Raw genomic sequence first — 25,952 nt, forward strand, 5'->3', positions numbered from 1 at the left:
AAAGATAACAATAATATATTTTGCTTAACAAAAGTAGGCATTAGTGAAGCAGTCATTGACAATACAATATTATGTACAAATCTGAATAAATTAGATAAGGTGGCATGAAACATCTGAACGTTCATTCTGGAAGACAGTGGATCAAGTCAGTCTGATTGTTGCCAGAGGTGAAGAGGGAAGAGATAGGCTGACCTATTTGTGTTGGTAAAGTGAATGCAGTAGGTAAGGAAGGCATGGGAAAATGGAAGGAAATGAAGGAGCGATCCCTAAACTTAAGTCACTGGCTGAGGTAGGTTGTAGCATTGCCAGCTTTTGCAAAAGGAAGACTAGAGTAAGAAACTGGTTGCTTACATTTGTGCTTCTGTTGCTTTCTAAAACATTCTTGCTGAAAAAGATTTATCCTGACCTCCCTATTCCAAATTTACGTAGTGCACCTTGATGACAAAATCAGAATACATGTGTACACTGACCATACCAAGTTCTATTTTATCAAAATCTCTGCATCCCTTCATTATCTCTTTGTTGTCATACTGATTGCCTGAAATCCAATCTTGAATGAGAGAAAATTTCCTCAAATTATACATTGGGAAGCCTGAAGCCTATGTGTTCAGACTCTGCCAGAAGCACTGATCTAGAGCCACAGATTCCAATGTCACAAACTCCAGATGAACTAGACTATGTACAATCTCTTCAATGTATTTAACCTTGAGCTGAGATTCCAGCCTCATATCTCCATGTACCGTAACTTTGGCTGCCCCCTGCCTTACCCTCCTACTGCGGAAAACTTCATCTGTGCTTTGTGTCCTCCAGACTTGATGACTTCAATGCTCTCCTGACTGGACTCACATCTTGACCCTTCCTTGGTCCTGATAAAACATGAGCCCATCCTATCCTAATCTGCACCATGTCCTGTTTTCACTACCCCCAACCATGCTCATTGATCTACATTGACACCCATTTAATTAATTCCTCAAATTTAACTTTCCCATTTTTGTGTTCAAATCTCTCCATGGCTTTTCTCTCCTCTATCTCTTTAACCTATTCCAACTCTGCAACCCTCTGTGTTCCTGCAGCTCTAGCTCCTTGTCCACCACACACATGACCCTAGCATTGATAAGTAAGGCCTACAACACAGGCTCAAAGCATTTATCCTTGTATGTCCAGTTCCTGATCTTGGCCGGGTCACTAGTGAAAGATGGAGTGCAGATCCAGTGCTCGCCTGCAACTCTTTGGGAGGTGAAGACTAGGTATATTTCAATGTAGCCCCGAACAGTCAGTGACAGTATAACATATCCTGGAACCGTAGCATAATCACTTGAATTTCGTGTCCCAATACTGGTGTGGATGGCACTCAAGGATAAGTGCCTTGAGCCTGTTCTAAGGCCTTACCTTCAGCTGCCTCGGTCCCAGGCACTGGAATTCTCACTCTGAGCCTGTTTACCCCTTTTCCTTTCTCTTTAAGACATTCGGTAAAATCTGCCCTTTTAACCAAACTTTTGGTCACCTGTTGTAATATCTCTATATGGCATGATGCCAGATTTTGTAACAAAGACCTGATGCAACCTATTGGATGCTTTATTATGTTAAACATGCTGTATAAATGCAGGTGGTTCTTGTTATTGGTATATCTGATGCCACCTTTACAGTGTTTTCTCTGCTATTAAAGAAATGCTTTAATGACAATTATGACCATGCATTTGATAAAGTCTTGAATTGACTTGAAAGTCCCCTTATTTGCGAAAGGATGTATTGGCCTTGGAGAGAATACAGAGAAGGTTCACCAGGTTGATACCGGAAACGAGGGGGTTGGCTTATGAGGAGAGATTGAGTAGATTGGGCCTGCACTCGTTGGAGTTTAGAAGGCTGAGGGGGGACCGTATAGAGACATATAAGATAATGAAAGGGCTAGATAGGGTAGAGGCGGAGAGATTCTTTCCACTTAGAAAGGAAACAAGAACTAGAGGACACAGCCTCAAGATAAGGGGGAGTCAGTTGAGAACAGAGTTGAGGAGGAACTTCTTCTCTCAGAGGGTAGTGAATCTCTGGAATTCTCTGCCCATTGAAGCGGTGGAGGCTACCTCGTTGAATATGTTTAAGTCACAGGTAGATAGATTTCTGATCAATAAGGGAATTAAGGTTTATGGGGAGCAGGTGGGTAAATGGAACTGAACCACTTTCAGATCAGTCATGATCTTATTGAATGGCGGGGCGGGCTAGATGGCCTACTCCTGCTCCTATTTCTTATGTTCTTATGATAGAATGCCAGAGTTGAAAATGGAGATTTTTTTTTCATTCATTCATGTTGATGTTGCTGTCTAGACCAGCTTTTGTTACCCATCCCTAATTCCCTTGAAAAAGTGGTGAGGATCCACTTTCTTGAACCATTCCCTGTGGTAGTTCAAGAAGGCAACTCATCACTACCTTCGCAAGCACAATTGGGGATGGGCAATTAATGTTGGCATAGCCAGTGACACTCACATACCATGAACAAATAATTTAAAAATTCAAACTGTATCTCTGTTTTCAACTGGTAGAATTTTATCAAATGTCACTCAAACCCTGTAACTATCCGGTATTTCCATACTAATACTGAAGGATATGGACTCCAACTTACTGATAATTCAAGTGTGCTGTCACATACAAGTGAAGACGCATTTGGGAATTTAAGACACAAGCTGTAAATAAAGACATCTAAGTTAAGCATGTGTTTGACATTCTATCAGCAAATGAGGATTCTCTCTCTTCTCCTCATCCCAAAAATGTTCTGAGTTTCTAAATGTTCAAAATATGATTCCAGGTTACTCCACAAATGAGGAAAGTGTGGCAGCCCATTTTCAAACAAAGCAGAGTAAAGTCATTTTGATATAATTAAGGTGCCGCCTCACAGAAGGTGGTCCTGAACAGCGAAGATATATATGTAAATGTAACTCAGTATAATTAGCTGGAAATTACTTTTAATAACGGAGTTTTCTATTGAGTGGTGCAATGACTATTTCATCACTTCTGGATGTGACTGAAGTGGAGAAGATGAACTTGTGTTTTTTTTAAGACAGTGAGGAGAAATGATTGGACATGTTTCTTATTCTTTCTGTTGTGGAATGTTATATGGTGCATTAGAACATAGAACATAGAACATAGAACATTACAGCGCAGAACAGGCCCTTCGGCCCACGATGTTGCGCCGACCAGTTACAAAAACAATGACCCACTAGCCTATACCAATCCCTTTTCGTCCATAAACCTATCCAGAGATCTCTTAAACGCCCCCAAACTAGACGCATCTACAACTGCAGCAGGCAGGGCATTCCAATCCCTCACCACCCGCTGGGTAAAGAACCTACCCCTGACATCCGTCCTGTAGCTACCCCCCCTTAATTTAAAGTCATGCCCCCTCGTGCTAGCTTTCTCCATCCGAGGAAAAAGGCTATCACTATCCACCCTATCTAAACCCCTAATCATCTTATATGTTTCAATAAGATCCCCTCTTAGCCGCCTTCTTCCCAACGAAAACAACCCTAGATCCCTCAGTCTCTCCTCATAGGACCTCCCCACCATACCAGGCAACATCCTAGTAAACCTCCTCTGCACCCTCTCCAACGCCTCCACATCCTTCTTGTAATGCGGGGACCAGAACTGCACACAGTACTCCAAGTGCGGCCGCACTAGAGTAGTGTACAGTTGCAACATTACACTGCGACTCCTAAATTCAATCCCCCTACCAATAAACGCCAAGACACCGTACGCCTTCTTGACAACCTTATCTACTTGATTCCCAACTTTCAGGGATCTATGTACACACACACCTAGATCCCTCTGTTCATCCACACTATTCAAAGTCCTCCCGTTAGCCCTATACTCGACACATCTGTTGCTCCTACCAAAGTGAATTACCTCACACTTCTCCGCATTAAATTCCATCCGCCACCTCTCGGCCCAGCTCTGCAACCTATCTAAGTCTCCCTGCAGACTATGACACCCTTCCTCACAATCTACCACACCTCCAACTTTGGTGTCATCAGCAAATTTACTAATCCACCCAACTATACCCTCATCCAGATCATTAATAAAAATTACAAACAACAGTGGCCCCAAAACAGATCCCTGAGGCACACCACTCGTAACTGCACTCCATGATGAATATTTACCATCCACCACCACCCTCTGTCTCCTATCTGATAGCCAATTCCTGATCCAACTTCCTAGATTACCCACAATCCCATACATCTGCATTTTCTGCAGAAGCCTACCATGGTGAACCTTATCGAACGCCTTACTAAAATCCATGTATACCACGTCAACTGCCTTACCCCCATCCACCTCTTTGGTCACCTTCTCAAAAAACTCAATAAGGTTAGTAAGGCACGACCTACCTGCTACAAAACCATGCTGACTATTTCTAATCAATTCATTACACTCCAAATAACTATAAATCCTATCCCTAATAATTTTTTCTAAAACCTTGCCCACAACAGAAGTAAGACTCACCGGTCTATAATTCCCGGCAAAGTCTCTGTTCCCCTTCTTAAACAATTGGAATAATCCTAAATTAATGGCGCAAAGTTTTACAAAATGGAGGGAAGTAAACTGTCTGAAAGTAAATGCTGCACAAAATGGGGGAATTGGACGTGGAAAATGTGCAAGTGTTATACACGCCTTGCATAATCTTTTGAGAAAATAATTTGAGAACTATTTTGCATGATTCCGGACAATTTGCACCTAGCTAAGTGGTGACTGTTTTAGGTGTATTTATATGTCAAGCATAGTTTATTTCGCGGATAGTTATGGGTCATTTGACATTAAACAATCATTTTGTGATACTGAACAGGGTAGCAAATGAATTATTTTGGTGTTAAGGCTATTGGATTTCATTGTAATTGCCAAGATTGCTGTTTGAAGTGTTCCACATACATCTTTATTGGCAGGTTGTCATGCAGATATGAAGCTGTATTAGCTGAACTAACATAAAAGTGCTCTTTCGTAGCCAGGCTATATTTTGAGTATCAGCTGCATTAAAGTTTCTTTTCCATTGGAAGCTTACAAAACATTTTTGACTACTTGTCAGTAACTCATTGGAAGATATAGTCCCATGGCAACGAGTAATCCATCGAGACAGCTACTTTGTTGCACTGAACTGTCCCTTAAGCTTTGTTATATTATTTAGCTAATCAGGGTTCTCTTGTCAAGTGTAAAGGAGTACTCCTGAGACTGAATTGGTATACGACAGCTCACATACCTTTGCTATGACTGCATCACCCTGAGGGAGATTTCAGGTGGCAAAGCTTTAGGTCCAAGATTGCAGCTATTTAATGACATAAGGTTAGGCAAAATACTCCTGAGCACTCTGTTGTTCTATTAAATTATGCACAAGAAGATTTTCATCCTTCTGTAAAGTCATTAATATAAGCAATTAATACTGTTAAAAATTGATATGTGAGAAATAATACACTTTAGCTAGGTGACACATACATTATGATTATGATGTGTTTTTCGTAGTTGACTGCAATTATCAGAATATATTTCTAGCTTTTTTTCCCCTTTCTCTCTTGCCCCCTCCCCCACCCTCCTGGACCTAAGCCATCCACACCAGTATTGGCACATGATGTTCAAGTGATTAAGCTACAGTGCCAGGACTATGCTATACTGTCACTGACTGGGGCTACATACAAATAAACCTAGTCTTCACCTCCCAAAGAGTTGCAGGCGAGCACTGGATCGGCATTCCATCTTTCACTAGTGACCTGGCCAAGATCAGAAACTGGACATAGAAGGATAAGTGCCTTGAGCCTGTGTCCTAGCAATCTGGTTTTACGTACTTCATCTAGGGACTTGGAATACGTTCTATAGTTTCTAGTATTTCTTTCCAAAATTCTACTACATCTCTGATTTATCATTTTTAATTTTAAAATGTCTGTCTCATTCTGTATTATTTCACATCAATCTAGTGTTTGGCAAACCTATTTGTATGTGTTCAAATGTGAAAGAATAGTTTTACAACTCACTGCATATTCAGTCCTCTATTTATCATTCAATGTTCACTGATGGAAAATATATTGCACTGAATGACCCTTTAACGTAAGCAATAAAAGACTCCTTGAATTTAAGTTTTAATTATAATTTGGGAAGCTCAACTGACATTAATGAACAGCAGAGAACGTGTCCTTTTCAGTAAAGCATTATTCATAACTTTAATAAAAATACAAAATGCTGGAAACACTCTGGTCAGGCAGCATCTATTGAGAAACAGTTCACACTTTAGGATGGCCTTTCATCAGAACTGACAATAACCTGACAGAAGGTAATTGATGTCAAATATTAACTATGGTTTTCTCCCTCTTTAGATGCTGCATCTGAGAATTTCCAGCATTTTCTGTTTCAATTTAATACTTCTGGCAGCAGCAGTAGTTTGTTTTTACGCTGGTTACTTTGGTATGTGCTTGCTGCACTGTTCGACCAGTGATCAGGTTGTGTTCCATTTCCATTGATTTTTCCTTTGGTTAATATTTGACTTTTTTTTTTAAAGACCTTGAGGTACGACTAGCTTTTTTTAAACTAGCAGTTTGAATTTTAAATGGCAGTGAATAGGGTGCTGATATCAAAATTAATTTTTAAGATCAACGCTTTGAACAAGTTAATACAGTGATGGTGGCAAATTCAAAGTCATTGTTTAAGTTTCCCAACTAAAATATTTTCATTTTAGAAAATATACTTTAATAATCACTTTCTTTCCCCTTTTTCCTCATTATGCAGAGAGATGTGCGAAGAACATATGGCTAATTTGGCGAGCTCCATCTCAGACCACTCTTCTGATGCACAGTACACTTTGCAGTTTTCTGAGAATTATACACAACCGCACAGCACAAAATGGGAAGAGCAGCAGAAGGTGTTGGCACTTGAGCAACTCTATGGTGTTTTTAGAGTTGATTTGGGCCAAATGCGATCACTGCGCCTTTTTTTCAGGTTAGAAATCTAGCTCCCATTAATATAAGGAATTTCTCCATTTATGATTTCATTCTCCCGTATGGATTATTCATTTATAAAGGGAAGCTTCAGATGGTCCAAGTAAAAGATGTTTTCTTTGGCCCTGTTTTGATTGTTAGTCTGGAATGACTCCAACATGCTGAAATGGCTTGATTGATAGTTCTGATAAGGAAGATACTACCACCTTTTCTTCAGGAAGGTTTGGTAAAACCTGCATGTTGAAAAACCTATTTTCATATATGTGTCATATTATTAATATACTGGTTCAGATTTAATAATGCAGTTGATGAGATAATTGTACTTGAAGTGTTATTGTGCTTGAACTTTCACATTAAACTGATCCATAGCTCAGTTCTTGGTGGCTTTGTGTTTAGGATTATTAGTTTTGGAAAGGTTTCTATTTGGAGAGAGATTTCCTAGAGATTAATAATGAATTTCATTTTTTCTGGGGAGAGTTCTTTTTAATTTAAAAAACTTGTTCTATCCTAAATGTGGACAATTCTGAAACATGTATGGTGTACTAAATACAAGAATGATGCTGATCTTTGTTTTCTTAATGGTTTATCTGCAGTGATCGAATCTAGATTAAACTAGTCACATGAAATTCAATAATGGAACTTTAATTTTTTTTATCATCATAATAGACTTCTACAAAAAGAACAACTGAAATAACTCTGTGTAACTACCTGTTAGTACACAGTGCCCCAAATCTTAAGGTTCCCAGATTGTTGGGAGATGCACTACGAGATTCCATGGAAGTCCCAATGCATTGATTCCATGGGAACTGTCTGGAAAGTTTGAACTTCCGAAGGGCAATTTCCCTGCTCCCAGGACCCTCTGAAAAAATCTCCAAAGCTGGAGTTAGAGTGTGAGAACTTGGACAGTTCTGATTTCCTTACCTGAATAGTTACCCATGAAATGTTAGACAAAAAGATCCTAGTCTAAATACAGGATAACTATACAACTGACAATTCCCATCTCCCAATCCCTCCTCGGACCCCTCAACTCTCCACTTCCTTGACACTAAATTCCCCATTGCTCCCCTGACCTGATGTAACTAACCCTCACTACCTGACTCAATCTTGCCACCACTCTTCCCGACAACACTCCTCATCTGACCTGACTGGCCCCCACCCATCAACCTTACTAGCCCTTGACTTGGCTACCAACTGTACCCAGTTCATCCACCTTCCAACCTCACCCACATGCCAGCCTACAACCTCACCCAGCTTTCACCCTGCCCCTTTGCCTGCCCTATACTGTTACCTAACCCACCCCACCCCTTATCCACTTACCTTGCCTACCCTACCCTAACGCCTCACATACTTCTCTCAATAACTCGTTACTTATCAGAGTAAGGCAGCTAGTGCTATTAAAGGAGTTTGGTTTTTAACATGAATGCCCTGCACTGAAGTCTCTGAGGATTCCTGTGCTGACAAGTTCTGCAGGATCTTCCATTTAAAAAATTGGCCAGAAAAATAGGAAGAAGGTAACTGAGGTTTTTTTTTGTCTGATCAGGCTCAAAAATATGAATTCTGATCCTGAACAGAGGATTTGTTTGGATTCCAGATTCATCTATCATTTTTTGACATTGTTTTGCAAAAATAATAATTTGTTCATTTTCATGGTACCATCATTGGCTAATAACTGAGATCAGGGCACATACCTTTACTTAATGAGAAACAGAGGAAAGAGCCCAGATTCACTGAAAAGGAGACACTACTAAAGTAAAAAGTTAGAGAAGACATTTCAAGTGTCTCCCTCATTCAAGACTTAAATGGTTTTGAATAGGTGTTAGAGAAACTACTGAAGTTCATGTATCAAGTCTTCATTTTGTTTACCTAATTAACTCTAGAACTTCTGTGTGTTGAATGTGAACTGTTGCAGACACTTGTAAGCAATAAATTGCAGCTGTTTAAAGTCGGTTGTTAATTGATCATGCGTAAACTAGATTGGGCCAAATCAGTGAGAGGCAGATGCAAGCTGAAAGTTCTTTATCAATGCATGTTTGTTGCAGTCATGCTACTCAAGTTGTAGGTAACTAATTCCTAGGCGTCTGCAGTGATTTCCTCAGCATTTCTTCTTAAGATAATAGTCAACAGTATTAACACTTCATTGTATCATTTCCTATAGGTGTTTTTTGTTGGAAATATTCAATATAGATTTATTTTTCAAGATTGCTACTTTTGCACATTTTTTTAAAAAAATTAAATAATTACTTTAAAATGAGTTCCTGCAATGTCAATGAAAATGAACCAACAAGAAACAGCTCTTGCCATCTCAGGGAGTAAGATAAATGCAGCCTTTAATAGAAATAGTTTGCTAAGTTCGATGTGGGTAATTTTATAATTTTATTATGGGTATAAACGTATGATTATAGTGAAGTTTCTTTTGAAGTAAAAAACTTTAATGTAATTTTTAAATGTTAATTCTTGTCATTATTTCTTTTTAATGTTTATTTAACTAACCTATTTATCCACTTAGCCAAGAAATTGGACGTAATGCAGCATTTAAAAATATAGATATGTGATTGCCAAATTCATATCAACATTAGGTGGTTTGGAATTTATGATTTTAATATAATATATTAAATTCTGTCTGACTGAGGAAATGCCAAGTCTCGCTTTGAAGTCATGCATTGATTTTTTTAAAAATCTCTTTCTTCCTTTATTCTTTTTTTGCATACTTTGCATATCCCTTGTGGCACCTGAATGCATTAACATCTAATTATGATTGTTATTCTGCTGATGTATAAGATCTCAAGGATATAAAAGTGGTCCTCTGATAACACCACTGTGCTGTGGGATTACTGCCATGTTGTTATATGAATTAATGCCATTGAGTACTGAATGTTCTTTGCCATTTTAAAATATACAAGTTCTGTCCTTTCACATCTGGAAATAGTTCATTCTACTGCTTCTGACCATACTACTAAAAACAGTCATTCATTTCCCCAAAGAGTTTGCAGGCGTCCCATTTATGTTGCAGCTTCAGCATAATGTTATTTGATGATGCGAATTTGCTATTTCATGTTAAATTCATACTTTTGCTGGGCTGTGATCGGAAGCAGTACTGCTTTCACCTCCAGTTTGGGAAAGAAGAAACAAGTAAATTTAAAATATAATCAAAGAATACTGGAAATACTCAGGTCAGGCTGTATCAGTGGAGAGAAAAACACAAATTAACATTTCAGATTAATGAACAAAAGTTAATTCTGTTATCTCTCCACAGATGCTGTATTTGTAACATTTTCTGTACTTATTTCAGTTTTCCAGTATTTGTGGATTTTTGCAATTGTATATTTCAAATAAAATCTGTCTTGCATTGAATAAGAAATTGTAATGAAACAGCAAATACTTTAAACAAAATGCATTATAATTCCTATATTAGTTGTTACTGGAATTCAGGGAGCCTTAAAAAGCTGCAAAGAAAACTATTTTCTAAGACATGAGAATGCTTACTAAAATATGTTATCTGTAGGTATGTACATCAAATTGGAAATCTCATTTTGTCCATTTAAAAGAAAATAACTAATCAAATAATGTCAAAGGTGTTGCAATGTGGTCAGCATTTTCTGTTGAATGCTCAATAAATTAGGGAAAATGTATTTAAATTCAATTTCATTAGGAAAGAACTGTAGATTGCACAGCCTCTTTCCAGTTGCCTCTGGAGTGCAAAATTACATGTGCTTCTCAGTCAATAAACTCTTAAGTGCTCTGTTCATTTTGTTAGTAGTTGGTACTTCAGACCAATATCTGAATAGAAATAATGCAAAGAAAGGTTGGATTTCCTCTGAAGAAATAGAACAAGTATCTGAGTAATAGAGCACTTCTTAACCAAATCAAAGAAGGTTTGCATGTTCAACATGTTTCTTGAACAGTACAGCACTTTGCATGTTGCTTGCATTCCACTTTGTTTTGAAAAGGAATGTATGTCAGACATGCCATCTGCCCCAGTTTTGTGTTTTCCTGTACTTATTAGCTTGATTGTTGCAAAAGTCAGAATTTCTCAGACAAGCTAGTGTAGCAAGTACATTTAAGTGGTTACTGTAATATGAAGCATAATCTTGAAATCATAGAATCCTACAGTATAGAAGGAGGCCATTCAGCCTCAGTCTGCACCAACCACAATCCCACCAGGCTCTATCCCCATAACCCCATGAATTTACCCTGTTAATCCCCCAACATTAAGGAGCAATTTGTTGTGGCCAATCAACCTAACTCGCACATTTTTGGACCTTAACTAATGTTTGGTAGGACTCAAATGTATTTAAAACAGAAACCTGTAAGCATGTGAGGCCTGTCAACATCTGCAGACAGAACTGAGAGTCAAACCTTCATGTTCTTATTGTTCTTCCAAAGAAGAATATAAACCCAAACATTGATTTCCTGTGCCCTGCACAGATCCTCTTTCATCTATGTTTCCTACATTTTCTTAATTGTTTGATTTCCTGCATTTGTCATAGTTTGCTTCATAATGTATGCAACTAGTTGAATATTCAATCCAATGCTGATTCAAGTCTGTGATTTCCAGCCCAGAATTATGCTTGAGAAAAATATTTTGTTTTCAATAGACTCAATTGCAATAACTGCTATCAGCTTGTCTTTGGTAAATCTTGAAAATTGAAAGGAAAACTGTTCATAGATTTTGGCAATGTCAATCCATTCATAGTATATAAGAACATCCATCCCTTACCATTAAAACATATGCATCCAAAAAAAAAGATATGAGGAACTGGGAATCAGTGTATTGACATAGAATATAACTTTTTCTTTCTTACATTACTCCTAGTGATGAAGCATGCACATGTGGACAACTGGTTATTGCTAGCCGAGAAAGTCAGTACAAGATTTTCCATTTTCATCATGGTGGTCTTGATAAACTTAGTGAAGTTTTTCAGCAATGGAAATATTGCACTGAGACCCACCAGAGAGATCAGGTATGTAATCAACATGATCTGAAACATTTGCATGATGATATTGAGCCTGGGAGTAGGCAATCTGGGATAATTCTGCTCTTCATCATTGAAAACTATTTACACTCTTCATGGTAATGTAACTACCTAGAAACTGATTCTGAGTTTACTATTGCACATATGCAGATCACCCTAATGCTTTTACAGATATTGATACTTGTAATAACACTTTGTAATTCTGTTGATAAATGAATTTAATATTGTAGGAAAGGTGGAAGTTTTATTATTTTTCCCTCTGCCATAGATTCTCCATTAATCTTCTGTCTAGATAAAACTGAAATTCAGTTGCATTATTCTAGCTTGCAAAGCATTTTGGGATGTAAAAGCATTTGGAGAAATCAATTAGCAGTTTATTCACAGCCAGCTTTTACACAAACTGGTAACAGACCACCAGTTAACACATCTCTGGCAGCAACTATGTTTTCAGAACAATCTGGTCCCTGCATGGTGACCTATACAAACTAGATTCTGGTTAAGAAGTGTTCTGGCTTGCAAAGCAAATTGCTGAGACCATTGGAATTCCTCTGAGTCAGTATCTCCCTCCTTTTCCTTTTGTTTTGGAGGTGGAAAATGAGGATTTGGGAAGGGTGGAAGCCAAGTATGTTTACATTCAAGGCAAGTTATCTACATACACTCATGCATGGAACTGTTCCACAAACTGAAGTATAGGCACTTGGGCATTACTCCAGGGAGCTGATTTTGTCAACTCTACATAACAAAGGAGATAGTTGCAAATTTAAGGCATGCCCTCCAATCTGACCTTCAGAAAGGATAAAACTGCTAGTGCCACTAAACATTTGTGCTTCGTGTTCATTCCCAGCTGCCACAGGGAATATCAACATCCTCAGTCAATTGAACGATGCATTAAACCGGACACTAATGATATATGTGCACAAGTGCATAAAAATTCAATAGTTTTCCTCCCAAAATCACAGTGGAAGGTCTAACAATATTTTTCACATCAGATCCTTCAAAGTTAGGGCACTGTTGGAATCTCTTGTGCTTATGGTTCAATCCTATACTTTTCATGAACAATAAGCATTACCACTCCATCAGCCTTGTGACCACTTCTCACACCATTTCCTGTTTAAAAACAATCCTTTAACTTGGTCCATTTTACAAAGACATAAAAGGAGATGATCCTCTTCAGTTACGAGCTGCAGCAGAAGAGTAAAGATAGATGTGCCATCAAGATCATTATTAAACACACTTTAGAGATTTTTAAGTGGTGCTTCAAGTGACTGGACAAATTTGTAGGTGTTTTACAATAAGCCCTGGCTCAATCTTGAAGATCATTCTAATCTGTCAACAACTCCACTTCTTTGTTGTTTAGAGAAACCCAGCTATGGAGGAGGTGGCATGCCCACAGCTAAGGTTGCAGCACGAAAGGTAGAATCTATCAGAAAATTATTTTTGATGAAATAATAGAGGTACAGCGAGCAGGCTGTTAGAGGAAACGTCACCTGGCTACCACTGAAACATATCCTTGGCTTTGTCAATGTCCAGCTCTAATACTCATAGTACTCTTCATTCCTTCCCCCAAATGATGCTATTTAACTCATTTGAAAATATTGATTACATCCATTCCATGTTAATTGCTGCTCTCTTGTTGGAAAGCTTTATTATATAGACACTGCATGTGGAAATCATTGTCACTTCAGCCAGTTACTTTGTTTTTTGGGCACTCTAAGGATAACAACTGGTGTGCATGGAAATAGAATTGAGGGTGATGGCTGGATTGATGAAGTCCTATCTCAACTTTCTTTTCCAGCATGATGAAGTTTCATTAAGATAATTGCAGTCCTATGCCACTATATCAGTGTGAGCATAAGACATAATCCAACAGAGTTTAGAAACTCTGTCTTTGGAGATTTTGCAACAGATGGCCCTGGTGTTGCTGCATGTTTTGTTAAATAATCTCACACTACTACTGACATGTAGGCAGTGAATTCCTCCTTATTTGTTTTCAGACTTTGCAAGGTGCTTAATCCTCAGATTATGTTCTTTCACGCACAAGTCTGTGCAATTTTCAACTTTAGCAGGTGAACCATGAAAGTGGATAGCCCTCAAATGAGCCTGCATCTTTTCCTGTGCCGCTACTTCCACCTAATTCTGCTCATTCGTGCCCTGTGCTCCCTGCCGAAACTGTTCTATTAATCCAGAGCCGATGTATCTGTCCTGGTGCTTGCAACATTTTAAGACAATGAAGATTCATAGCGTTGCCTTACCCTCCAGCATTGGAAACTATAGCTGCCTTTTAGGGAATATTTATAGAAATAGAAGATAAATGCAGGTTAGAAACCTGGCTGCAAGATGTCCCTTTAATTCAAGCCTGCATTGCACTATACTACTTATTATGCTGTGGTGCTGCAGTGTTTGGTAGAGAGAGGGAATGAGAGTGAAAAGATAATACAGTGCTAACTGTTGACAAGTTGCTAAGTGTTAACAGTTGAGAAGGCTTCTAATTATACTCCCCTTAACTCCCATATTACTTCCGTACCCTGAACTTATTTGTCTCTTCAAATTGACTTACAGGCCTGAAGTTGCACAGCACTTCTCCTGTCTGCTTTTGCTTTCTTCGTTTTTTCATGCCTTCTCCTTTTGACATATCGGAAGTTTGAGTATTGTGATATATTGGAAGTTTGAAGAATACAGATGTTGACACTCAAGTGCTTACCCTGCAAAAGTAAATGATCATACACTGTGTGCAGGTATTGTTGGAAGCTTGCAAATGGGTCAGTCTATGTTTTATGAATGGCTACCAAGTTTCTCTTGCAGCAATTTGGAAATGCACATGAATTTCTGAAAATGTTAACAGCGTGGTTTGCAGCCATATGGCCTCAATCAAGCTGCAAAGTTGAGAGGAAATTGATTTGGGCATGCATATTTTGCTTATTTAGTTTGACTAGGCAAGTGTTTGGTATTCTGTCTTGGCCATTTTGCTTATGTTGCCTTTGGCTTATTTTTACATTTCTGTGGGCAGAGGGGAATACATTTGCCTTTTAGACCATAATTTTTCACACTGCATATGGCTGAGGTGGATGCCTTTCTGTCCAAAATACAACAATCCTCCTTTCCTGAACTCCATTCCTTCATTTGAGAATAGGACAACTTTCCTGTTGTTTTTTTTTTCTCTGTACTATTTAATAAAATACTGACTTGTGCTGGAGGGGGTTTTGTGGCTGACGCACAAAAAATCAACAGCAACCATTTGAGCTGTTTTTATTGCAGGACATTCCACTCTGCATTAAGTGAGCTGCCAGTTAACTGTGAGTTGAGGCTGGAAGCTTATTGTGGACCTTTCATTAGGCCAAACTCAAGTTTGTGTGCAGGTCAACCTTTTTGCAAATAGTGGGAAAAATATTCATTATGAAAGAAAACAAAGTCTGGAATTTTTTTCTGGTTCCAACAACCTTGTCCAGTGGTTGAAAAGTTGCGGCCAAGCCCACCTCCACCGGCCCGAGAAATCTTAATTGCTTATATGATCATCAGGGTGTTAACTGCCTGAGGTTGTGGTTTCCACTTCCAAGAGCTTCGTCAAATGGCCCGTAACTCTCCAATATCAGCAGAGCCATCAGAGCTATGACATTTGTTGGGACTACAGTCAGAACAAGGATGGAGGCTAGAGAAATCGGTAAGTTGGATGGCTTTGCCAGGGCCAGTCAGGCAGGCCCCAGATGGGGCTTGACATTCAAGAGGCCAGAGTGGGAGACAGGTAGAGATGAGGTACAGGATGCCTAAACATCACATCTCTTGCACCCCTTCCCACAAAGCCCCCAGCCAGATGGGAGGAGGCCCTTAAGTGAACATAAGTTGTTTGTGTAAGGGCATCAATTTTCTCAAGAGTGGGCCACAGAATGTCTACCTTAGCTCTGGTAAAATCCTAGCGGAGGCACGTTGATGGGAATGGCACTCCTGCCCTCCGTCAGATCACTCATCGTTACCCATCCACTTGTAGTGGGAATGTTAAATTGTGACCAAACATTGTATTTATATAGCATATTTCATGATCGCAAAGCACCCTAAAATACTTTATAATCTTTATAACTCCTCATCCTGAAGCCAGCACTATTGATAGTACAGCATGTATTGTACTAAGTGTCATTCAAGGTTACGTGCTTAAGTTCCTGGAGTGGGACTTGAATTCTCAATCTTCTGACTTAAGAGATGAAAGTGCTACCAACTTGACCCATTGCTGACATATGATCCAAAGCCATTGGAACAGGGAGGGACAGGATCTAAAAATCTACCTGCAGAAGACCACCAACTCTTGTGGGTTCATAACCCAGTGTAGTCACTATGTTCGAAAGAAACCACCTTCCAGAGAAACAAAGAAAATTGGCAGAGCCACAAGACATGGACGGAGGGGGAAAACATTTTAAAAGATATTCTTGATGCAGATAGGCTTTCATTATACAATATGTTCTTGATCATAATTTTCCGTGGCAGTGTTCAGTACAATTATACAACAATAGAACAAATAGGCTCCTTCCAAAACAAGGGGGCATTTTATAACCTATAATTTAAGAAATGTATCACCTTTTTTTCTCATCTCATCTGTTCATTAATTTTCTAATTTCACAGGAAATTGAGACAATGTTTTGTCAAGAAAGTGAGGTAAACATTGGAGCCAACAAATTCACTCAATAAATGTCAGTCCATATTGGCTTATAGAAGGTGTACTTTTACACGGTGGGATTGAGTGAAACAGTTTTTCTTTCCTTCCTTTCTCCACCCCTTTAAGCTGTTCTATCTAACAAACTGTGAAACCTCACCAAATGCTGTTAACCAAGTCCAAATATTATTTAAGCTGGGATTTAGACTTGGGGCATCTTAGTTAGCAGTCTGATGCTGGTGCTCCCTAATTTAATTTGCATCTCCCTAATTGATTTTAGGAGAGCAATCACTGAGGTGTTAAAACACAATTTTAATTTAGTATTTTGTGAAATCCCTTTGGCCTGAATTATAGCCTGGACCATCTGTGGCTTTGTGGAGACCTATTTAACTTTGTTCTCTAAAAATATTTGCCCATTCCTTTGCTATAATATTTGTTAATATTTTGTTGTACCTGGACATCCAGTTTTTTGTTTTTAATCAATTTCTTTGTAGGGTTCAAATTGTATGTTAGTATTTCATTAGTATTCAGGTGTTGGAGATTTACTTGTGAAACTGGTTATTGGATTGGAAATGCATATGTGAGTCTTTGCAAATAGAAGCTGTAAGTGTGTGAAGACTAGGCTCAAGTTCTATCCTGCATTACTAGGCTATCTGAGTTATAATTGGATCCAGTGTCTTTAGAGACCACTTTTTGTTCATTTGGTTCAAGGTACTTCAGATTGGCAAGGCTCCCTGCATGAATTCCCCACTACCATCTTGGCTATCTAGGGTTGAAAGTAGTAGAGTTTTGGCATTTCCTTGAAAAAACAAAATATGGGAACACCAGTATACAAGTCAACTCATTATTTTGTAATTTCTTTGCATCTTTTAAAAACTAGCAAACAAATCAACTGACTGTAGGCTGTTTCTGTGTGTTTTATAGCTGAGTCACTTGACTCTGCGAAGTGCCCAAAAGCATATAGAGACTCTGCATCTTGGATGTGGAACCTTAGGGTGAATAAGAGAGCCTATATTTCTGATGCCTACTCACACACAAGAATGGGATAATCTATGAGCATGTGGTACCAATACTGAACCTACAGATGTGTCCTGGAGCCTCCAGGAATTAAAAGATTAATCTCCTGTGAACAAAACAAGATAAAAATCAGCTGGGAACCGTTTTTAAAAGTTTACATAATCATTGAACATTTTCTTTTTATAACTGATAAATTAATGAGGGGAGAAAGGCTGACCAGTTTGGGTAGTTGAGGTGAGAGGTTAAATGCAAAAACCTCCAAGATTATATTCAACCAGAGCTGGCAATCCGAGCGCATAGTTTTTTTCTTGATGACAAGAATTAATATTGCCTCTGTGCCAATTTTAGATCCTCTTTTTATCATCTTCCACCTCCCAAAACAAAATATGGAACATTTCACCTATATTTAATGGTATCATGATTTGGCGTGGGAGAGATCAACTGAAGTGGCTGACCAATTTTGCTTGGTGCATACCACAGGATTTTTAATATCACCTAGATTCACATTCAAGAAGCTGAAATGAACTGATGCATTAAAGTCTAGCAAGAAGTTGCTGTTTGAGGTCTCATGCCTAGAAAGGAGTTAGCAAGTCTGACAACACAATTGCCAAATCTCCAACATGTAAAAGAAGTAGAAGTTTAAAAAAAAAATCACCAAAGCGAGAGAGCGCAAACTCGGGGCCAGCATATTCCAGGGATTCTCTGGTCTTTGAAATGGAAGTAGCTCGTTATTGAGGTGATTGTTTCATGCTTTGTTGTTTCCAAGGTCTCAAGGAACACTGAAATAGATTGAAATTGCCTGAAAATGGTTTCCTGCTTATTTGTGTATCATGGAAAATAAACCAACAGGTTATTGGTTCACTGTTGGACTCATCTCAGTCCTCTTCTTGTAACAACTATTCATTAAACCACAGCAAAGTTCCATGATTTTTATTATGGGTAGGGTGAGAAAGTCAAACCCAAATCAACCTCAGCTGGAATGGGGATCGAATTCCGTGCTGTTGGAGCTAATCTGATACACACACTAACCATCTAGTCAATTGTTTAACTACACCTCCTGAATCTCATTAGTACTTACCATTCTGTGTGGGAGAAACACATGGAGGCGCATGTGAAATTATAGTGTGGATGGCATGGGAGCACAGTGGTTAGCACTGCACCCTCACAGCGCCAGTGACCCAGGTTCGATTCCTGGCTTGGGTCAGGCTCTGCACAGAGTCTGCATGTTCTCTCCGTGTCTATGTGGGTTTCCTCCGGGTGCTTCGCTTTCCTCCCACAGTCCAAAAGATATGCTGGTTAAGTGCATTAGCCGTGCTAAAATTCTTTCTCCATGTATCTGAATGGACACCGAGTGTGGCAACTAGGGGATTTTCACAGTGACTTCATTGCAGTGTTAAGCTGGCTTGTGACACTAATAAATAAACTTAAAGTTTAAAGTCTTTTTAAAGTTAAGGTTTCGTTTCAGTTCCTATCATATGGTTATGTATTAGGCAGTAAGAATAAGTTCCTAATCATCGTAGACTTGTTATTTGGTTAGAAAAGTGAGTGACAATGCTGATACAAGTGTGGACCTGAAATAATGAGTAGCCCATTCAAAAGAAACAAAATCCATTCACCCAGTCGCCAATTCAAATCCTGTGAATGAGAGTTTTCCAGTCACGTTAAGTTACAAATGGACACTAACTTCTATCTTTTATTGCTATCTTATGTAGTAAATATTTTCCATTTGTATTTTGTGCATCTTATTCTGAGGGAGCAATGCAATTGATTTTTTTCATTTGTCGGGCAACATATCAGTCAAATGATGTAACTGCATTTTTACAGCTGCATAACCACCATCTCTCATCCCATCTAGGTATCTGATGTAAAGGCTTGCATGCAGTTTTCAATAAAACGCCCTAATTTGCTATCGTCTGAGACTCACCCAGAAGAGAATATGTACAAGCGGTTGGATGTCACTTCTTGGCTAAACCATCTGAATCATGATGGCCAGGTGGAGGAGGATTACAAACTCCGCAAGGTTTGAGAGCTGCTTAACTATTCAGTGTCTGTATTATTAGCTGACCCAACAGGTTAGGCTGATTAAGGGTTTTTGCCATGGCTTCCCAATGATTAGATCCTGATTTTTAGCTGGGTTGAAAGCAAAGAATCTGAGTCCAGAAAGTTTCCTCTGGCATGCTGGTCATTCTTAAGAGCCATTATCAAAGAAACTTAAGCAGAGCCCTGAGGGAATACATTTTTTGTGAAATGGGAGTCGAGAGTTTGGAGAAAAATAGTGATGGACTAAGAGATAATTAGGTGCATTTCATTTTGGGCATCAAAAGGGAGAAGTGGTATCATTCACAAGAGTATGCTGCTTCACGGTTCAACTTCAGACTGGGCCCTAAAAGGCTGGTGAGGCACCATGGTAAACCTTCAACAAGTTGAATTACTGAATTTTCACCATAGCGAATTCCATGATCCACCACAGTAACATGATGGTGGAAAGGTAATCCAAGATAACCTTGAAGACCTACTATCAACTACCTAGAATGACATAACAAAACCTCAGAACAATCTGAGGTCCTTATCTGCTTCAAGAAGACGACCATCATCCCGATACCTAAGAAAAATCAAGCAGCGTGCCTTAATGACTATCAGCTGGTGACTCTGACATCCATCATTGTGAAGTGCTTCAAAAGGCTAGTCATGGCATGAATCAATGCCAGGCTACCTGGATCCATTACAGTTTGCCTACTGCCACAACAGGTCCACAGCAGATGCTATCTCCCTGGCCCTGCACTCAATCCTGGAACACCTAGATAACAAGAACACCTATGTCAGACTCCTATTTATTGACTATAGCTCAGCCTTCAATACTATTATTCCCACAAAACTCATCTCCAAACATCGTGGCCTGCATTTCAACACCTCCCTCTGCGACTGGATCCTAAACTTCCTAACTAACAGACCACAATCAGTAAGGATAGGCAACAACACCCCCTCCACAAACATCCTGAATACAGGTGCCCCACTAGGCTATGTTCTCAGCCCCCTACTACACTTCTTATGCACCTATGGTTGTATGGCCAAATTCCCCTCCAATTCAATTTTCAAGTTTGCTGAGGACACCACCATAGTGGGTTGGCTCTCAAACAATGATGAGACAGAGTACAGGAATGAGAGAGAATCTGGTGAACTGGTGCGGCAACAATAATCTCTCCCTCAACATCAACAAACAAAGGAAATTCTCATCGACTTCAGGAAGCGTAAAGGAGAACATGCCTCTGTCAACATCAATGGCGGCGAAGTAGAAAGGGTCGAGAACTTCAGGTTTTTAGATGTCCAGATCACTAACAACCTGTTCTAGTCCTCTATGGTGACACTATAGTTAAGAAAGCCCACCAACGCCTCTACTTTCTCAGAAGACTAAGGAAATTTAGCATGTCAGTTACGACTTTCACCAACTTTTACAGATGCACCATAGAAAGCATTCTTTCTGGTTGTATCACCAGAATGGCTCCTGCTCTGCCCAAGACCGAAAGGAACTACAAACGGTCATGAAAGTAGCCCAATTCATCATGCAAACCAGTCTCCCATCCATTGACTCTGTCTACGCTTCCTGCTGCCTCAGCAAAGCAGCCAGCATAATCAAGGATTTCACACACCCCAGATATTCTCTCTTCCACCTTCTTCCTTTGGGAAAAGATACAAAAGCCTGAAGTCATGTACCAACTGACTCAAGAACAGCTTCTTCCCTGCTACTGTTAGACTTTTGAATGGACTTACCTTGCATTAAGTTGGTCTTTCTCTGCAACCTAGCTATGACTAAAACCCTACATTCTGCACTCTCTCGTTTCCTTCTCTATGAACAGTATGTTTTGTCTTACAGCGCAAGAAACAATACTTTTCACTGTATTTTAATACATATGACAATAATAAATCAAATCAAAAAACAAGCTGCTCATCTACCTTATTGCATTTGTGCACTCTTCCTCTCTCTCCTCCCATCACTGCTTGTATTCTTGCATGTTCCTGCTCTGTTCTTCCTCCTATGTGTTTCCTTCTGTTTACATTTCACCTTCTGTCAGAAATACCAAATCTATAATGCAGGTGACTTGGGGAAGAAACTAAGTGCTCTATTCAGATTAACAGATAGCCCACAGTTGAGAATCCTTGTATTGATAAAATGCTGGAATATAGAATAGAAGTTTGATTGGAAAGCTAGCTAAACACTAGCAAAACTGGTAATGGAATATATCTGTTCTAATATGTTGGCTTTATACATAAGTTACTATTCTTATCTACTTGTGCCTGAATTCAGATTCTTGAAATAAAGGAAATGCTAATATTCTTATTCTATTTGCCTTTTTTGTTCAAGAAAGTCCTTCCGAGCTGCTTCACAATTTGCAATTGAAAATTGCCAAATAAGGTTTCATATTTACTGTCAAAACAAACCAAACCTTTCATTTCCCCGAATAGACCTTCAATTGGGGAATAATAGAATAAGCAGCAGTGTAGCATGTTTAGCACGTCGTGTCCACGGACTGGAAGATTTTTGAAACTTAGCCACAAGCTATGTTCCTCCAGGCAACTAGCTGCTGATCTTGGCTTTGTCATTGGACACAGCACTGAAATGAGGTGCCTTGTTGAAAGGAAGCAGGAAAATTTGGCTGTGTCTTGTATCACAATCTAGCTCTTGTATATCATACCAGCTGGCCACAAATGAGCATTGGCAGGGAGACCATGGAGAAGTCTGCAGTTTCCTACCCATCCTCTCACCCGGATTCTGCTGAAGCAAATATTGAGAAGTGCAGGATATTTTTTGTGAAGAATTAAACCATATATATTTGTCCTGCATTAATTTGCTGTCTGTCATTTATCTTCTTGGTGCCCTTTGAATGACTGCTGGAGGTAAGCAGTGATGAACTTGGCTACAATACATTTACTTTTATTACAGTTAACCCAGTATTTATGAAACTTTATAATGAAACTTGTACTTCATAGATCCAAGTATTACTCGTTGCAAGACTTAACTTTGGAAATTATGCTGAATTGAACTCGGAACACTTCGGAGCTTTTGACACTCTGTGTCAACTTTTTCTCGATGTGGATGTGCCGGCGTTGGACTGGGGTAAACACAGTAAAAAGTCTGACAATACCAGGTTTTAGTCCAACCGATTAGGTTGGACTAACCCGAAAGCTTGTGTGTTTACTATCAAATAAATCGGTTGGACTAAAACCTGGTGTTGTCAGACTTTTTACTGTATCAACTTTTTCTCATCATCATTCCTCGTGTTCACATTTAACATGGCATTTGCCTATATAAACAGTGTCATATCAAGGCTATACCAGCTATTCATTTCCTCCAGTTCAGCATTAATCTTTTCCCTGCTGGTACAGAATTCCCAGCTCTTGTTGTGGAAATGTAATTCCAATGTGTGCACCCTTTCACTGCTGGTATCCCTGCAGCACATCTCTATTCTTGTGCTCAGCTCTGCAGCTAGAATTGGTTCTGTAGCACCTGTTCCATCTGTAGCATCTATGTAGCGTTCCCACCTCCCACTGTACAATTAATCAACCGTGTTGCTGCAGATCATGCTGCAGAAGAATGTTTTTTTTAATGAAAAGTTCATTTTTGTTTCATCGAATGGCCTGACTTGGAGCAGGATAATAGAGAATTCTAATTACTGTATATCCAATAGATTCTGAGATCTATGTTTTTTATATAACAAAATATATTTATTGATATTGATCCATTTTGAATTCCACTTTTTTTATTTTAAAATAATTTGTATTAGCCTATTTAAAGTGCTAGTAGACCTCCATAGAGAATTCTTTTGATCAGCCCTGGTGTTGTCCCATATGGCACAGTTGCTGGTCGCTGCCTTGCTTCATCAGCATGTGATGGCTATGGTGATAATTGGGTTTGGGAAAGCACTAATTTTCCACAACAAGACCTGGGAGTTCTACACCAGCAGGGAGAAGATTAATGCTGAACCTGAGGAGATGGATGGCCTGTGGAGTCTTGACAATGACACAGTGATGCATCTAGTCGCACCTGAGGTCCCAGGCAACACTGGCAAAATTCTGGTATGAATCATTGCTGGAGAGTAACATATGGGTTTGAAGAGATTCCTAAACATAAGTAATTAAGGCCAAAAATATTCTGACAGAGCAATTCATTTTGTAATTTAAAGAGAGAATTAAATCAACCTTGCCTCTGTCAGGTGAACCACAGAGTGGTGAAACTCTGTAGCATTAAGTTTAATAGATCTCAGCACAGAATCTAGGCTGAATCTTGAGTCCAGTACTGAGGAAGTGATGCAGTGTATTTTGGATGAGATGTTGAACTGTCTGATAAGGTGAACAATAAATCTAATGACACATTTCACACATGGCAGAGCAGAATAGTTCGCCTAAAGCCTTGGCAACATTTATCTCTCTTCCAGCAATGTATTTACTTCAGCAGTTCTGTCTAAAACTTTGGAGAGAGAAACAGTGTTTGGACTGCTGAACATTCATCAGAACTCTTATGATGGGTGACCAACTTGAAATGTTAACTCTGGGACATGCCTCACAGTGGCAAATGTGGCAGGCTGGCTCACTTAATCACAGGAGAAGCATCGCTACTCTCCAGCAGCAAACAAAACCTCCCTTGATTATGGCAGGGAGTCGGAAGGGTTGACGTGGGATCCCCAGCCCCAAATGGCAGGATCTCTATTAAGCTCATTAATGAGAGAATTGACACCCATTATGTTTAAATCCACTGAAATTTAGTGATGGCGTAGGAATTAAATGGGAGTCATGCAGCTTTCAAACAGTCTTGGAATGCCGCTCAGTAAACCCTGTTGATCTTCCAGATTGGAGGGGGTAACCGACTTCCTTGCCCTACTCCCCTGTGACCCTCATCCTGCCTTCATTGGACTGGGGTCCCACGATGATCCGGACCTCTGGTTGGTGCTTTGCTGCCCACTGCCACCATTGACGTACATGGGAATGAGGAGCTGGAGGCCTCTGATTGGCGAGCAGCTTTTGGCGAACTTCCAGCACTGGAGATCTTAATGGGAAAGGCTGAACAATAGCCACTTGATTCCATTGGGTTTTTGCCACGGAACTGACAGGAGTCTTCCGCCAGTGCTTTAACCAGTGACCGAGACACCATTCAACGAACAGAGTCACAGGATGCTATTTTATGACCTTGCTTGGACAAAGCTCATAAATTCCTGCCCAATGCCAACAAGAGTTCTGCAAGCCTCGCCCACCCCGATTCCAGGGCAGGCAAGGTGATAAAATTCCAGCAGCAGTCTCTGTTTCACTTCCTACATATGTTGACAGACCTGCTAAATACTAGCAATTTCCTTTTATTTCAGACTTCTAATTATCATTATTTGGTGTTGTCTCAGTGCTTGGCGAAATTTTCCAGTGTGCCTCCATGTTATGTTTGCCTACTTAAGAGAGACTACATTTCAGAGGTGATGCCTGTGAAGCCCTTTAAAATGGCCTGAGGACATGAAGATGTTATATAATGGCATAATATGCACTGTTATGTGGACAAATACAACAGCCACTTTTCACTCTAAGGCCCTACAAGTGGAAGTAGGATGAAGGATGAGTTGATCAGCTTTTTAAGGTATGGTCGTGGGAAGAATGTTTGTTAGGACAAAGGAAGAATTCTTTGTTCTTCATCAAACTAGTTTTGTGGGACCTTTGGCCTCCACCTGAAGAAGCAGATTTTAAATAAATCCTGGGTCATATTGTTATGATGCACTGGGGCATTCTCAGTTTCATTAACAAGCACTTACATATTCCTCCAGGGATTCTATTTTAACTATATCACTTCTTTCAAAGAAGCATATTGACTTGTGAATGGCAGAGATTTGTTCAGACTAAATGGTTCAATTAACTCCTTGCAAATTACATCTAAACCACTTTATTGTGCTGTGTAATACTTAATTTGTATTGTGTATATATGTATGCAATTCTGTTATTAAATAAAAGCAAAATACTGCAAATGCTGGCAGTCTGAAATGAAAACAAATTGCTAGAAGGACTTAGCAGGTCTCACAGCATCTATGAGAGAATAACTTGATTTCAAGTTAAATTTGAAGAATTTTTCCAGCACTTAATATTTGTATTTCTATTTTTAAATCTGACAAATCATGTTACAAAATATGATGGTGACATTGTATGTATTATCTGATAGCAATTTTACTGTTCAAACTGTAGAACGTTAACCTCCATTCCCACTACTCCTGCTCATGCACATTCTAAAATTGCAGGTACTAGTTCATAGGAGTTGAAAATTTGTTTGTCAGAATTTCACTTTTTTGTGAACATGGGAACAATGAGAGACTCTGTATTGTAAGAATTTGCTTTAACCAAAAT

At 39.3% G+C, this 25,952-nt stretch overlaps 1 protein-coding gene across 3 annotated transcripts in view; it reads left to right on the forward strand.

Annotated features, from left to right (window-relative positions):
- Nucleotides 1-25,952, forward strand: part of tbc1d16 (TBC1 domain family, member 16) — a 113,708-nt gene that overhangs the window by 40,387 nt on the left and 47,369 nt on the right. For 2 of the 3 annotated variants that reach the window (XM_080209587.1, XM_080209588.1), the window contains exons 4-6: nt 6,748-6,957; nt 11,770-11,917; nt 19,441-19,605. In XM_080209587.1, coding sequence (XP_080065713.1) covers nt 6,748-6,957; nt 11,770-11,917; nt 19,441-19,605 — 523 coding nt within the window. The remainder of the gene's footprint in view (nt 1-6,747; nt 6,958-11,769; nt 11,918-19,440; nt 19,606-25,952) is intronic. The other variant, XM_080209589.1, reaches the window with a different exon arrangement.

This window comes from Carcharhinus amblyrhynchos, chromosome 21, assembly GCF_965287045.1.
Source record: "Carcharhinus amblyrhynchos chromosome 21, sCarAmb.v2.hapA, whole genome shotgun sequence".
Taxonomy (NCBI): Eukaryota; Metazoa; Chordata; class Chondrichthyes; order Carcharhiniformes; family Carcharhinidae; genus Carcharhinus; species Carcharhinus amblyrhynchos.